At 40.8% G+C, this 17,268-nt stretch overlaps 1 protein-coding gene across 6 annotated transcripts in view; it reads right to left on the bottom strand.

Annotated features, from left to right (window-relative positions):
• The window catches only part of Pde4d (phosphodiesterase 4D), a 912,160-nt gene that overhangs the window by 207,469 nt on the left and 687,423 nt on the right, over positions 1 to 17,268 (bottom strand). For all 6 annotated transcript variants that reach the window (XM_028885080.2, XM_028885038.2, XM_028885046.2 and 3 more), the window contains exon 2: positions 5,412 to 5,603. In XM_028885080.2, the coding sequence (XP_028740913.1) occupies positions 5,412 to 5,554 (143 nt within the window). In that variant the 5' untranslated portion in view covers positions 5,555 to 5,603. The remainder of the gene's footprint in view (positions 1 to 5,411; positions 5,604 to 17,268) is intronic.

Raw genomic sequence — 17,268 nt, forward strand, 5'->3', positions numbered from 1 at the left:
AAAGAGGAAGAGAAGAGAGAGAGAAGAGAGGAGAGTGAGCATGCAGCCTACCCTTAAGAGTAGTTAGAAAACCTTTTTTTTTTTTTTTTTTTTTTTTTTTATTTTATTTGTGATATATATTTTTTATTTTACAATACCATTCAATTCTACATATCAGCCATGGGTTCCCCTATTCTCCCCCCTCCCACGCCCTCCCCTTACCCCCAGCCCACCCTCCATTCCCACCTCCTCCAGGACAAGTCCTCCCCGAGGACTGTGATCAACCTGGTAGACTCAGTCCAGGGAGGTCCAGTCCCTTCCGCCCAGACTAAGCCAAGTGTCCCTGCATAAGTTCCTGGTTTCAAACAGCCAATTCATGCATTGAGCACAGGACTTGGTCCCACTGCCTAGATGCCTCCCAAACTGATCAAGCCAATCAACTGTCTCACCTATTCAGAGGGCCTGATCCAGCTGGGAGCCCCTCAGCCTTTGGTTCATAGTTCATGTGTTTCTATTCATTTGGCTATTTTTTTTTCAATAATTGAGTAAAACTGAAATTTATTATAAGCCACAGTCGTCCTAGGGACCTCCATGCTATATATATATATATATATATATATAGCCTTTATGGTTCTATGGGTTGTGGTCTGATTGTTCATTTTATATCTAGAATCCACCAATGAGTGAGTACATACCATAACTGTCTTTCTGGGTTTGGGTTACCTCACTCAGGATGATTTTTTCTAGTTCCATCCATTTGCCTGCAAATTTCATGCTTTCATTGTTTTTCTCTGCTGAGTAGTACTCCATTGTGTATATGTACCACATTTTTTTCATCCATTCTTCCGTTGATGGGCATCTAGGCTGTTTCCAGGTTCTGGCTATTACAAATAGTGCTGCTATGAACATAGATGAGCATGTATCTTTATGGTATGTATCAGCATTCTTTGGGTATATGCCCAAGAGTGGTATGGCTGGGTCTTGAGGTAGTTCGATTCCTAATTTTCTGAGAAACCGCCATACTGATTTCCACAGTGGTTGTACAAGTTTACATTCCCACCAACAGTGGAGGAGTGTTCCCTTTGCTCCACATCCTCTCCAACATTGGTTGTCATTGGTGTTTTTGATCTTAGCCATTCTAACAGGTGTAAGGTGGTATCTCAGAGTCGTTTTGATTTGCATTTCTCTGATGATTAAGGATGTTGCACTGCTGTGTTTCTTAATCTTTCTCTGTGTATGTGTGTGCACCTGTGGGTGGACAGGCATGTGTGGGAGGCATGTGCACCTGTGTACACATGTGTGTGAGGCCAGACATTGACAGGGAATGTTTTCCTCAATTGTTTCATCACCTTACTTTGAAATCATAATCTCAGTATCTTGGTGGGCATGGAGCTCACTGGTGCACTAGATTGACTGTTGATCTCCAGAGGATCTCCTATTTCAACATCCCCAGCTCTGGGATTACAGGTGTGTATCGCTGCCACACCCACTTTTCACATGGGTGCTGGGATCCAAACTTAGGGAATTATGCTCATATGACAAGCATATTACCAACTAAGTCATTGTTGTAGCATTTGTATATAATAAACGGAGAAGAAGCTCCTGGGAATTGTCTACTTTAAATAAGTGAATATTTATGGGTTCTGAGCTTTGTTTAATCCTATAGAAATGGATACATTTTCTGATTCAGATGCATGGCTACCTTATTGGTTTTGTGTACTACAAGATTTGTCATAGTTTATTTTTTACTAAATTTTTACAGTGTTTCGTGGCAATTCTGCTGGTCAAATGAGTTTGGTCTTTCTACTCACAAATACTGTTCAAAATGGTATCATCACAATAATGTTCTTTACAAAGGATCAAAACTTTTATTGTATTTTGAAAAGATGAACATTCTTGGACTTTGGATCTCCTATCCACAAATGGCATATTAATATCCCCATTGAAAGAACTGAAGGATTAAACAGCAGGTATGGAAATACTCAGAAAAGTGAAGTGTAATATCCACACACAATGTATGATATGACCATAACTATTATTTTTTCTTTGTGTGTCTCAGCTACTTAATAATATTTATTTACAGATGATAAGACGATGTCATTTTGTTAGGAAGTAACTGTTTTCTTTCTTCTCGTTTCCTAATTAATTAAACATTATACTCAAACTTACAGAGAATTTGGTTTTTCTAAAACATTTCAGTCAAACAAATAATAACAGATTCTCATTGACACTAAGGGATTTTCTCTGTTGAAAAGCTAGATAAGAGTAATATATACAGAATCATCAAGGGTGCAAAGTAGATTTTAATAACATCATTTTCTATAAAGCACCGTCAAACTGTGGAATGGAGCTATGGACATTGAACAATCTTCACCACATCAACCTAAACTAGTTAAAGGAATTTGAGATTTACACATGGCCACATAAGCTATCAAATAAAGAGAAAGCCTACTCATGTATGTGTGGAAGATAAATGCTGTATTAAATTAAATATGAAGCCATAATTATTTTGTTTATCTTGTTTCTCAGCAAGCATGAAAGGAACGCCTCGTTTCTCCTAGGATAATACACAGAGGGACTCAGAAAGCTGAGCACGTCAAGACATTCTTTTTCAATAATACACAGAGTTGCATCATGGTCTGATTCAATTTGTCATTTGTACATGAGTCCTCTGAGCAGATAAAGGAACTCTTGAATTGGTACAGGGTAAAATGAGGCCATCCTTGTATAGGGCTTTGGAAATAAAGGCTTTTTCAGAATGTGAAATATCACCAGCTTTTCATAAAATGGAGGTGCACATTTAGTCTTTCCTAACTTGAATAGAAGGTATGAGACACACAGCCTATGCATTAGCATCCCAAAATCGTTTTACTAGAATTTTAGAGAGCAGAACATTTAACCACTAAAATAGAGTCCTGTTACTCACTACATGTTCGTTTCTGGCCTTTCTTTTTAATATTTTTGATTGCTTGACAGTTTCTTTTATTCAATTAAACAAATTTTAGTTTTCATTTTCATCCCCTCCCTCTCCAACTTTCTTCTCAACAAGTCTTCCTCATACTTTCATTTCCTTTTTGTGTGTGGTCCACTGAGCTTTAACTGGGGCTTCTTGTCTGTTAATTAATTGCCTATAGTCCCTCAGGAAGAGTTGGAGCTTCATGGGCCCCTTCCCCATTCCTGATGAAATTCTGGCAGGCCCAATCTTACGTAGGTCTTGTGCAGATAACCACAGCTGCAGTGAGTCCATGAATGCAATGGCTTCATCATGTCATGTCTAGAAGATCTCTTCTTGGGACGCAACTCTCTATCTTCTGGCTCTTACATTCCTTCCACCCATCTTCCTCAGTGTTCTGTGGTCCTTGGGAGAGGTTCTAGAGCTGTCTATTTTGTTGTTTCACCCTTAATGAAGTTGGACTAGACAACTTTTATTGGCTCACTGGGAACTCTTGGGTTGAGTGGTCCTCTACTAATCTCTCTACTGTGTTGCTCTCTTGCGTGATCAGCTTAGCAGCCTTTCCCCACTGTACTTAATTCTAGAGAATCACATGTATTATGCCAGCTAGGCACTCTGTCACTGGGGGCTACACTTTTTACTTTGAGGCAGGGTCTCACTGTGTTGCCAGGACCGTCCTGTGCTTCTTCACCTGCACGTCTTTAATAGCTGAGACAGTCTGAATTTGCCAATGTCCTACCTCAACCTCGGAGTAGCTGAAATTACAGATGTGTCCCACCAGGCCTGGGTATGTAGTGGCTCTGTCCGTTCACCTTGTCCTCAAGCTCCCATTCCACTGTCATTGGTGTCAACAGATAAACCTCCAGTTTAATGGACAAGCAGACATCATTAGCCATGAATTCTCTAAACCTTTTGCCCCTTCATCTCTATATTTATATTTCTTCTTTTACTTGTTTCCTCTTTGTCCTCCCTAAAGAACACACTCACAGCCTCTACTACTTTTCCAGAAACTGTTTCTTGAGCTCAAGATCATATTTGTCTAAGTAACTCTTTATCTGTAATCCTTTTTCTGCCTGATTTTTAGTCTCTAGCTTCTCGGCCTTCACTCAACTCAAGTGCTATTAATTTTAAAGTTTTTCTCTTGAATTTATTTCTTCCTTAGTCAGCTTTAATTCTCTTACTCCCCTTCTCATCAATTTTCTAATATGTATTTGCTGGTTCAGAGAACCACTTTCAATGCATTCTCCAACCTATTGGGCTTCTAACTCCATTGTCTGATTAGGGTGCTTCACTCAAATGCTATCTAAACACCTAGTAATTATAGAAGGTAACTGACCTTTGCATTTCTTCTAGTCTGGTGGACTGTTATTTCTCATCTTTGTTCTTCCCTTGCCAACAACTGTCAAGTTTTTTCTATACTATTCTATAAATGCTGAATCCACTATGCAGTGTCTGGCATTATATTGTCCACTCTCTGTCCTGTTCTCCACGTAAATACTACTGTTATTTATTTACTTAGTCAGGGTCATAATTATGGCACTCCTTTTGTTTCTTTTTCTCTACCAGCTACACCCCCCCTCCCGCTTGCACGCGCGTACACACACACACACACACACACACACACACACACACACACACCCTTACAGTTCTGTTGGTAGGCCTTGTGCCTCTTACAATTGGACCAATCTCTTTGCTGCACTCTTACTTCCTTGATCTAGATCTTCATCACATGTGGCTGATTGTGTTTCTGTGAAGTTTGATATGAACCCCTTCCCTTTTATCTATTCAATGCACATATTAAGTGAGACTAGGAACCTGTGTGGAAAATTTCCTCAATGAAGAAAGAATATGAACAGTATAGTAAGTTTACAAACAGAATGTGCTTGGGAAATGAGTTGATAAGCCCCATATTATCTACAAACCTGTTAGTTTTAATTCATTTCTAATCTGCGCCATGTCATAAACGAACTCAAGTATAATATTGCCTCTGGTGATTTATGTTCAAAACTGGTTTAATTTGTACAAAACCCCTGAAAGATTTGTCCAGTTTCAGGTCTATACACATGTCAATTAAGATATAGTCAAGACACTGTCCATCCTAACATCATAAGGGTCTCCAACCCAAATTTAAGGCTTTTTTTTTTTAAATATTAGAAAATATACGTGTGGTTGAACATCTAAAACAGAAGTCTTACATAAATATAAACTGATGTTTTAAGTGTAATTTTCCATTAAACATTTAATTCTACTTTTCCCAAACAATACATTTTCTGAGAAAACGTTTCTTCCTTTAATTAAGAGTGATAGTGTACTCAAGTTAACTCTACTATTCATCTTCAGCTTGGATAATTTTATTCACTTTCTGTACCAAAGGAGGATGAAACAGATGAAATCATTTATGCCATCATCCACTCAGAGATGTATTTGCTCAGGTTTGTCCTAGGTTCTTCTCCCTTTTCTGCCCTACCCTTATACTCACATATCGCTGGCAATCGAGGAGTTCCTGGACATAGACTTTGGAGAGAGGTCATAATCGCTGTCGGATCGATACAAGAAGGACTCCCGGCGTTGACTGTGGACAAAGTTTGCTTGGAGGATTAGCCCAGATCCTGGGCTGGTCATGGGATCCAAGGGACTCCGTGCCGCTGATGTACCATTGTCCACATCGAAACTGTGGATAGAGGAAGAAGAATTGCATTGGGGTGAGCACTGGCATGCTAATATCTCAGCAGAGGAGTTAGCTTGATTTGGGGAATGATGGCAAGATTTTATATCTAACTCTTGCTAGAAAAAATTACAACATTGAACTATAGATATAGTTTAGTGGTAGCATATTTGCATAGCCTGAGTTTGAACCCTTGCACTGCAAACAAACAAACCAGAAAAACAAATCCGCAATTGTATTTACCACATTGGCTTGGCATTCTTATTTTCCTTGGATTTTAACAATTTATAAGGCATAAGTTTTCTTAAACCAAACTTTAATTTTAAAAAAAAGGAAGTCATTTTGCAAAAGTAGCTCTGAGCACAGAATTCCTGTTTAGAAAAGAACAAATTCATAATAATTCAGTATATATTTGAGTATGGTTGATCAACGGCCACTGTCTAATGTCACAATTCACCTGAACCTGGGCTTCTTTCTTTTCTCACACTATACTTACTCAGACATTAATTTCTCCATCCTTTGCTGTGAATCTGCATCAGCCTTTACAGTTTTCTCTTGAATCTATTTTCCAGTCTTTATCTAGTACCTTTTTACCTTCTTAAAATGCAAGCATGACTGACTGCAGCAGCTGAAACTCTTTAGCAACTCACTCTGCTTCAGAATCAAACACAAAATTCTTGACTAGACTGAAGGTCTTGGATGTCCCTCAATGGCAAGCAACCACCTTCTCAGCCCAAGGTACACCATAGACCACCAGGCACTTTGTGATCAACTCACATTGAACCGTCACCCCTTCTCTCTGGCTAGTATTTCTTGAGTTGCTCCCTTGATTACTTGCCTCTCCTTTGCTAAGACAACTGACATTCATTATTTAGGACTTAACTTTTATCCAGAAAGATTTTCTGGAGATCTGAGAGCCTTGTGAAATACCCTTCATGCTACCAAAGACACTGGCCTGTTCCTTGGCAATTAATTGAAAATGTTTGCTATTTTGGTCTTCATTTCTAGATTTTTGAGCTCTCACAAAATGGACTTTAAAATATCTCAGCATTTCGGGAGTTCTTTCAAAAACCTTTATTGGATGAGTCAAGGACCTGGTTATAGACCCAAAGAGAGAACCTGCTACTATTATGCTGCCAAATGAATATAGTATTAACTCAACTCCTAGTGACTTATTGTTATGCCCATAGATTAATGCATTTCCATCTTTCATCTAAGAAACCTTTTATTTGCAATAGATGGTGACTGACATTGAGACTCACAGTGCTGGCCTACACAAACAATGCCCTGGGGTTAATTTGTAATATGTCCATATGCACCAAACACACACACACACACACACACACACACACACACACACACACACACACACAGTGTTGTGTCCCTGGTGTCTCAAGTAAGTCAAGCTGGGGAGGTGGGTGAATCATTTATCACATATGCATCTATGATCAAGCAACACCCGAATCAACCTCAAAGAAAGAGGGAGAAAATTACAGTGTAGTTCAGTTAATCAAAAAACTTTTCCAACTTAAAATTCTCTCTCTCTCTCTCTCTCTCTCTCTCTCTCTCTCTCTCTCTCTCTCTCTCTGTGTGTGTGTCTCTGTCTGTGTGTGTGTAGGGGTGTGTGGTGGATGTACATGTTTGTGTATGCATGCAGGCCAAAGGTTGATGTTATCTCCATCAATTGCTTTCAATTTCATTTTTGAGATGGATTCTCTCATATAAGTTGGAGTTTACTGACTGATGGGGGCTGCCTCACCAAAGATGGGATTACAGACACAAGCTGCCCATGACAGGCTTTTAACTTGCAAGCAGGAGTTAGGAACTCAGTGCTTGTGTGGCAAGGATTTACCAACTGAACCATCTCCCCAACCTTTAAGATTTTCTTAGAATGATGTCATCTTACAAATGTACTTATTTGGTTCTGTCAAAACACTGGCAGATTATCTAATTAAACATTCACTTTATAGACAAAGATGACAGGTTCTAGAAAAGCTGATTGATGAAAGTCACCGAGCCAAGATTTACTTATCTATTGTTCTCAAAGTTGTGCTCACAGAGTGCATGCTTCCATGAGGCACAAGCACGTGTCAGTAGCTGTGGACCAAACAAGAGGCATCTTACTCGCCTGGGTAGGGTCATCGCTTTGCAGGCACTTTGGCTGTCCCCAGGAAAGCCAGGAAGGCAGGGTTTTTAAATCATCAAAGAGGGATATCAGGGGTATTTAGGGATGTACTTCTTGGATGTTATTCATTAAATAAGCATTTATTAAACCCTTATTACCAGTATACTGTGATTAAAAACGTAAAAGCAATAGTATTAACTCGGGCCTGTGATGTTTCCATAAGGAAATAGTAACTAAAGCAGGCTTTCGGTGCCAGCCAATACACGTCTGGGAGACACTATTCAGAAGGATAGGGAGGGATGGGAGTAGGTTTTGCTTTAAGGAGACAGTCACAGAGGACCCGAGGATGGAAATGCCCTACAAAGCATCTGTGCTTGCTTCCCCTTATGATTTTGCAGAATAATGTTAGGGTTAAATGAAACAGAAGGAAGCCCCTCGCTACATATTCTGCATGAAAAACAACGGAGATAGGAGAGTGTGATTTCAGATTTACTTTTTCTCACTTTAATCGGACCAATGCTAACTGAATCACCAAAAATCATTCATTTATATTTTTAAATACAGTATGTTTTCAGTTCAACTAAGAAAATCTTAGCATATATAGACACCCTACTGTAGTTTTTTGAAAAATATTACCAGGTATCTTAAAATATTTTTGCAATAATACTGTCTGTGAAAATTAAAACTTTTTTAAAATTTTATTTTACAATACTATTCAGTTCTACATAATAGCCACAGATTCCCTTGTTCTCTCCCTTCCTGCCCCCTCCCCTTCCCCCCAGCCCACCCCCCATTTCCACCTCCTCCAGATCAAGGTCTCCCCCGAGGACTGGGATCGACCTGATAGACTCAGTCCAGGCAGGTCCAGTCCCCTCCTCCCAGACTGAGCCAAGCATCCCTGCATAAGTCCCAGGTTTCAAACAGCCAACTCATGCACTGAGCCCAGGACCTGGTACCACTGCCTAGATGCCTCCAAACAGATCAAGCCAATCAACTGTCTCACCTATTCAGAAGGCCTGATCCAGTTGGGGGCCCCTCAGCCTTTGGTTCATAGTTCATGTGTTTCCATTTGTTTGGCTATTTGTCCCTGTGCTTTATCCAACCTTGGTTTCAACAATTCTCATTCAAACCCTCCTCTTTCTCACTAACTAGACTCCCAGCGCTCCACCTGGGGCCTAGCCATGGATGTCTGCATCCAGATGCCTCAGTCCTTGGATGGGGTTTCTGGCCCAACTATTAGGGTGTTTGGTCATCCCATCACCAGAGTAGGTCAGTCCTGGATGTCTCTCGACCATTGCCAGCAGTCTTTTGTGGGGGTATCTTTGTGGATTTCTGTGGGCCTCTTTAGCTCTTTGTTTCTTCCTTTTCTCATGTGGTCTTCATTTACCATGGTCTCCTATTCCTTGTTCTCCCTCTCTTTTCTTGATCCAGCTAGGATCTCCCTCTCTTTTTCCCTCGACCCTCGCCCTTCATTGCTCCTACTCATGCCCGGCTGTTCATGTAGATCTCATCCATTTCTCCGTGTCTTTCTTGGGGTCCTGTTTTCCAGGTAGCCTCACTAGTGATGTGAGTAGCAGTCCAGTCATCCTTGTTCCAGCCCCTAAAACATTTATTAACTACACACACACACAAAAAAAAAAAAAAAACAACAAATGCCTGGTCTGAGATAAAACTACGATCTTTGCCATTTGTCTGTAGATGTAATATAACACTTTGTCCACTAGATGGAGAGAATGTTCTTAAATATGGAAAACCTCTTTTAAAATAATGTGAAGGCCTAAATTACTTACTAAAGACTCAAAAAAAAAAAAAAACCCTCATAAATATTACCTAAAATAATGCCTCAAATCTATTAAACTGTTTATAAATATTGATTAAAATTACACCAATCTATGAAACAACTGTGTTAGCTTTACATTTAAATTAATTTATTTCTTTCTTTTTCAAAGAGTGATCAGATTGGTCTATAACTTATAGGCTCAAATGACCTTCCAACCTGTCCCTAGAGTAGTTGGGACTGAAGACACATACCACCCATGCCTGCATGGCTAAGAATTTGCCTTAGGACCAGGCTGACAAAGTGATGCTCAGAACAGTGACTGATGTCCTATTGAATCTTTACATAAAAAAACAAACAAACAAGCAAACCAACAAAAACTCAGGAAGAACCTCTACAGCACATCACTGAATACATATTATGCTGGGCAAACTACCATGAATGTCAATGATAGGCTGGGGAAGCCTTCTAAGTTTGGGAACACGAGTGTTCTCAGAATAGAGTTTGATTTGGGAGGTGGGCATTTGGTCTGAAGTCATCTGCATGCTAGATTTCCATTATAGTAAATGCTTCTAAAATAAAAAAAAATCATTATCAAGAAAAAACAATATTACTGAAAATACCAAGTTCAAAGCATTAACAAATATCAGTAGTGGTGAATGACCTTATAGAAAGAGATTTTATATGAAGTATTTAGTGAACAAGCTTTGCAGTTCGTCTTTGTCCTTAGATTAATACTGGGGTAAATACAGATATATGAAACACAGCACTTTTCAACAAGGCATTAAATTCCAGGTAATGGAATAAAACATGAAGCAATTGTGGAATAAAGGCCAAACGTATAGCACCAGTTATAAATAGCCTAAAAATAATGAATTGGGCAACCAGATATGCCAAAAAGCAACCTATATAAAGGGAGCTTAATGCATGGAAGGAGTATAAGGTCCAGGCTGTGCAGAGGATGCCAGGGGCAGAGGATGCCCAGCCAGAGTGAAGCAGCAGAAGCAGACCAAGAAAGGGTGGTAGGGAATGTGAGTCAAAGAAGACACAGTGTTGGGCTGTATCTATGGGCTAGCGCTGAAGAGCAATGGGGATATAAAAGTGGCAATATTGCATGGTACAACCAACAGGTAGGCTGGGTATGTTAACAGAAGCCAGGCCAAGGCATGTTGGCATCTGCTTGCAATGAAGAGATATGTGAATAGGACCCCTAGCCCCTTTTAGCAGCTGTCACCCAGGAGTGAGGTGCCGGAGACTATTTACTTTTCAGTCGCCTACATACATATGGCTTGGTTTGTGAAAATAAATGTGTTGTTTCTGCAAGGGCAAGAGAAGAAAAGCCACAAAAGAAAAAAATAAAGAACCAAAGGACACGGAAGGAACTCCTCCTAAATGCAAAGCTTCTTAACCAAATCTTTCAAATGTGAGAAGGAGGGGTAGACCTTCTGAGAGGTCTTGTTCAATAAAATAACAGAAGCCACTACTTGTTTCTCACAGGGGCACTGACAATCAACTCAACGTTAGGCTATTTGTGACTGGCTTAACTTTCTGAAAATTAGCTTCATTTAACCGAGAGCTAACTCATGCTTAACTAGAGATGGCTTCAGATGAGCTGCTCAATTTTTGGAATGTGGCCTCACTGACGGTCCTTGGTATCAAAAAACCAAGAAAGGGATGTGGGAGAGACAGTCTTAATTCAGTTGATGTCAAAGAGATGAGGAGTGATTTTCTAAGCGTCCTCCGGTCCACGCATAGGCCTGCTGAATTCTCTGTAGATTCACTGTCAGTCAGGTGGAATCTAAGGCGCAATATTATCTGAAGCTTGGGAAAGTGGCAGAAGAATCGAGGAGAGGGAAAATATCCAATTATAATAATGACAGTGATGATAAATTTTGGAGGATACGCCATGTGCACCACACTCTGCTTTCTGCATACTGTCTCATTACATCTTCACCCTTAGAAGTGGCCTCAATATTTTCTAGTCAACCAAAAGGAATCCTGAAGCCTAGGAAAGTGCCTCTGTAATAAGCAATATGTTTGGAGCTATTCTTATGAGTCTGCTTTAACCCCACACTGTCTGACTCGAGAGCCTGGGACTATGCTTATGTTTATATTTCAAAGTCTCCTGCGACTGTAAGAAAACAGAACACTTCTTAGCACCCCTACTAGGGTGGACCTTTCAGCATTAACTCTTTGCAAGCGATACCCTGATAACTCACAGGTCACATATGCCAAAGCTCACTCTGCAACCTAGCCTTTTGGAATTTGCTAAATCCTCATTTTTCTAATTTTGAACACAACAGTAGGGTATAAAGCAGTTTCCTCCACAGTCTGCTTGGAGGGTTTCTTTGCAGAGTCTGAGGATTGTCTTAGAAATAAGGGACTGTTTGGAGGTCTTCGAAAGGTCTAGCTCATGGAAGATAGCGAGGTGGTGCCATACTGTCTCATGTCCTTGCTTCCCTTAATGCAGTACGGGCATGCACATATCTCACAAGAGCTGGCTTTCACCAGCAGATGGTTACAAGAAGGTGGTGATGATACAGCGGCATTGGTCCCTCAGAGTGGGCAGTAAGAGCCAGGACCTGTTGGCCTGATGCATTCAGAACTCTTGAAGGTGGTATGTGGCCGGCAATCGCTTTCTGTGGAGCTTTCCTTCCTCAAGGGACAGACAGAAATCAGACAAACTGGCCAACAACAGAACTGCTCCCAGATCTCTCCATTCTCCCATTTTAGCGCAATCAATGTATGGTAATGAAGTCTATTTCCACCTCCCATCCAGCTGCCTCGACTGTTTCCACACTCACTGTCTACTAATCGTGGAACTGTTTGCATTGCTCATCCTTTTAGCCTGAAGGTACTCTGATGTTCTGATGGGAAGTATTTTGATTCTTGACCACCATGTGGTCTCTCTCCTGAGCCAGGACTCTCCTTCTTTCCTGAATAAACGGATCATTTCATATAATGTATAGCTTAGGATCCTATACTTAACACTGACTGCAAGTTTTGGGCTTGAAGGAGGTGAGGCAAAATGAGGCACCATGGCAGGTCTCCTGGGAGTCTGTACCAACATGAGTTCCTGGACTAAGCATTCTGCTCAGGGCTTCCTAGGGAGGACAGAGCTGAATGCTCATGCGAACCTTCGGACTCTCAACTAAAGCCAGGGACAGCTACACACTGCTTCTCACACGGCTTTGCTGAGAACGACCGTGGATTCACTGGCAGGTCGTTTGCTCCGTGGTACAAGGTGAAGGGATCCTGAGAGAGTTTAAATTAGAAAACTAGGGTTTAAATTTCGAATCTTGGTTCTGTCACTTACTAGTTAGGTACTCTTGGCTAAGTCATATACCTTCTTAAACTCCTACTTCCCGATGAAGAAAACAGGTAGCTCTGGGGCCGTGAGAGGATTAGAAGAGAATATGTTCAGAAAGCATTGACCCCATTGCCTAGCCCCATACATGCCCAGTATAGCCAGCAGCCATTGTTTTAGTCTTGTTCATCGTTGTCTTCCACTGACATCATCCACCAAGACCACTGTTTTTATCTGAGTCGCTCTGTGTCTAAACACAACGCTCGGAGAAGAATCCGAATGGAAACATGAGGGAGGAAGGGACATAAGGGACAGATCAGGGGAGGGTGCCTTGGCCATCAAGGAGGTGTCAGATGCTGAGCCAGATCCATCACAGCCTCAGTGGCTTCGAGGGCCTCCACCCTCTGCTGTAATACCGGTGTGATAACATCCTGACAGGGAGGGGGTGGAGACTGTTTTCTCTAGATAGCCTTCACCAAGGAGAGAGAACAGTTTCCTGGGGGGAAACACGGAAGGCACAGAGGTCCCAACAACTCTGGCAAGGCTGTAGCTGAATGTAATGGTTAGAAACAATTCTTTAGTCCTTTAACTGCAGACACAGGGTGTGCCTGGAGGCAATTACCTTGTTACTGAGTTTCTTTGCCTAATTGCCGCCAGGGTATGGAATCCCTTGCTGTTGGCTAGCCAAAGAAAGGGTGGCTTTGGTATTTCACCACTGGGGAGGAAGAGGAAGGCTGACCCTTAAGTATAAGGACATCTGGATGATGATTAAAATTTTCTCTTCATATCTATTATTTCACTCATTCTTTCCAATACCATATGGTTAGAAAATTTACTTATGAACACTAATGATATGGGCCCATTCTAAATTTCTCTGCAAGCCAGATAGCATTTGTGCAATAAAGAAAATACTTGAAAGAATTAAATGTATATAAATATATATATTACAGAGCATCTATAGAAGACTGCATTTTATAGTGATAGGCACATGTGACTCTTTCTCAACCCCAAAACTGACTATCGAATGTAAGGAGGATATTCAGGGCATTTTACAATCTTATTAGATTAAATGTTACTGTGAATGTTAGTTTGCATTATTTGTGTATTTCCATAGAGGGTAGGCATTTAAGAAAAGGAACTAAAGGTCTATGAAATGTCATAGTGTTCCAGTAAAGCACTTGATATTCTGAGCCTGTTGCCCTCTGAGTTTTAGCCCTGGGACTCACATAAAGGTGAAAGGAAAGCAGAGTTGTGACTTCACAGAGTTGTCCTATACACCCCCCCCCACACACATACAGAGAGAGAAAGAGAGAGAGAGAGAGAGAGAGAGAGAGAGAGAGAGAGAGAGAGAGAGAGAGAGAGAACATCAAGTAAATTTTACATTTTCACATGTGGTTTTCATGAAGAAAAACCAGACACTGACAGTATGTACTTATTTATGAGTGAAATGATATTTGATAGTTTACTAGGAAAAGTATCAGATGATCTCAGGAAACAATAGTTGTCTATGGCTTGTCAGTGACAGTCTCAAATAACACAGGACAATAAAGGAATGGAAGCTGAAGATGATAACTGGAATTTGATACAAGAGCAAATAAGCTCATGCATTTTGGTCAAATAATATGGCAAGATCCCATTTTTGTTATTAAATACTTCTTAGACCAGTGTGTGGACTAAATATTCACACCTGGAAACTGTCATGTACAATATGACTGTGCTTGAACGTAAGTCCTCTACAGGGGAGACAGCAGTTAAATGAGTTTGCAAGGGTAGAGTCTTAGTCCAATAGGGCTCCACAAAGTTGTCCTCTGAACCCCACGTGTGCTATGGCATACGTGCACCCACATCATACACACAGCACAGGACACACATATACAATAATATTCTAAGCCGGCTTTGGCTATTCAGGGTCTTTTGCTGCTCCATATGAATTTCAGGATTGCTTTTCTACTTCAGTGAAAAATGTCATTGGGATTTTGCTGGGCATCACAGAGAAACTGTTGGTTACTGTGGGGAGTACGGACACAATATAAGCCTTTTAATGCACAGACCAGCATAAGCAAGGAGAACAGGGACAGATAGGTACAGTTACTTCTAATAATCTTCTGCACAACAAAGGAAATAACCAAAATATGAAAAAAAAAACCAACCTACAGGTGGATAAAAGTATCTTCAAACCACATTTCTAATAATGGGTTTATGTCCACAATGCATACACAACTCCTGTATTATAAAGAACAAAAAATAAAATAATGGAATGTCTCCCAATTAAAAACATCCAATCAAAGAAGCAGGTATTTCTCTAAGAAAGGCAAACAAACCACCAGCATGTATGTGAAAAGGTGTTCAGTATCACTAATCATCAGAAAAATACAAATGAAAATCATAACACTGCATCATGCTAGTTAGTATGATAATTGAAACACACATACACACACAGACACAGACAGACAGACAGACACACACACACATTGACATGGTTGCACCAAAATTAGAACCTCTTTTACACTGTTGATGGGATTATAAAATGATGAGATCGCTATGAAAAGTAGCCTAGACCTTCCTGATAAGGTTAAAAATAGATCCAGCTCAGTTTCTGGATCTTTACCCAAAAGTGCAGAGATCAGTGCGTCAAAGAGATAACTTCATTTTCATGTTCACCGTAGCATTAGTCACAACAACCAGGATGTGGATATCACCAAACTATCCTCCAAGTGATGACGGGTAGAGAATGGTATGCCCAGTTGTACAGGGCACTATTACTGAGCCTTGAGCAAGTAGAAAAGCCTGCCATATTCTAGGACATGGATGGCAATCGACAAGATTGAGATAGCAAAACATGTCAGTCACAAAAGGACAAATACCACAGGGTTCTAGAGAACTCTAAGCAAGCTAAACTTATAGAGGCTACAGAGGGGTCATGGGAGCATGGGGAAGAGGAGATGTTGAATTACTGCATTTACTATGAAGTACCAGCGACATCACATGAACAAATGCTAGATATTAATGTGTCCCATAGTGCCCAGAGCAACCATAATGACTGCATGTTTAAACACTTAGCAGGGCAGTTTTTAAGCCCCTGAGTTTTTGTTTTACCTCAGTGAAAAAGTCAAACAAGGCTCTCAGGTGGGCTTGGCATGAGACGGTTGTGGTGAAACCAGAAAATCAAAGCCTGTGTTAGAGAGACCTTCAGTCACCTACAACTAACCGAGCCGTGGAACTGTACACACCTTCAATCAGCAGACACACCAATGAGAGCAAGTGGAAGTGACTGCTGCTGAGCTTGTGGGCAGGCCCTGACCTGACTGACAAGGCTTCTCAGCATGCCTGTAATTTAAGAGGGAAGTAAGGAAGCATGGATTCCTTCGTCCACGTCCGGTTAAGTTGGTCAACTCTGACCAACAGCCTGCCTACAGCTTTAGAAAGCCCAAAGACTGGCTATACCCGAGGGTCGGAACAGTCCTGTGGGAACGGACTCTGGTTCTGGTTCCATCAGGCTGTCTCCATTACCACCTTTCTCAGAGTTCTCAGACTCCAACAGGCAAAGAGGAGGTAGAAAATGTTTCTGTCTTTGTGGGTTTTTTTTTTTTTATCTGTAATGTAGAACAAACTAAAATTGCTTTAAGAAGCTTGCATTGGAACACAGATATTTTTGTGGTATGGGTGCCTCCGCTTCTTCCCACACTCTCTCGCTTATTCGTCAAGTTGCAGACAGAATAATCCTGCTGAGATGATAATCAGGTCTCTGCAAAGTCCCTACTCTCCAGTCCCCAAGTCCTGGCAGTGGCCACAGGCCCTTGGAGACCTGGCCCCCCGCAGCCTCTCCTCTCAGATGGTTGCTGAGTGCCTTTCTCTCCACTCCAGTGTGAAGTGTGTGCGTGTTCTCCCTCAGGGCCTTGTGCCCCTGTGCAGCTTCTACCCGGGTAATGTTTTCCCCAGTTATTAGTGCACGTTTACCATAGTGAAAATTTTATTCATAGTGAGCTAGCCTCATACTGTCTTATGTAAAACTGCCACCCTCATCTCTGAGTTTTAACTACTTCCTTCTCTCTTTGTCTTTCCAGTGTTGACTAGCCTCTGATAAACTAATTTTTATTCACAGCCACCTCCTTCCCATCAGGATGGAAGTTCCACATGTGCAGATGTTTTAATCTGTTTTCTTTACCAGTGTATCAGCATCACCTACAATTGTTCCTTGCGCATAGCACTTGCTCATCGAAAACAATCTGTATTTATAAACACCTTTAGATTTAGCCCTGTTGTCTACTTGCTATTCACTGTGGTTATGTATATGGCTCTCTATTTAAATAAATATTATTGTTGTTTAAATTTGATTAGTAATTGGCCCTTTGTTTAAGGAAATGAGATTGAACATTCCTCTTAAAGAAATGATCTGGGAAGGAACATGGAAGGAAGGCTGAAGTCTTAAAGAACTTCTCAATCAGGAATATTTTGCATATCT

This window comes from Peromyscus leucopus, chromosome 11 (assembly GCF_004664715.2).
Source record: "Peromyscus leucopus breed LL Stock chromosome 11, UCI_PerLeu_2.1, whole genome shotgun sequence".
Classification (NCBI taxonomy): domain Eukaryota; kingdom Metazoa; phylum Chordata; class Mammalia; order Rodentia; family Cricetidae; genus Peromyscus; species Peromyscus leucopus.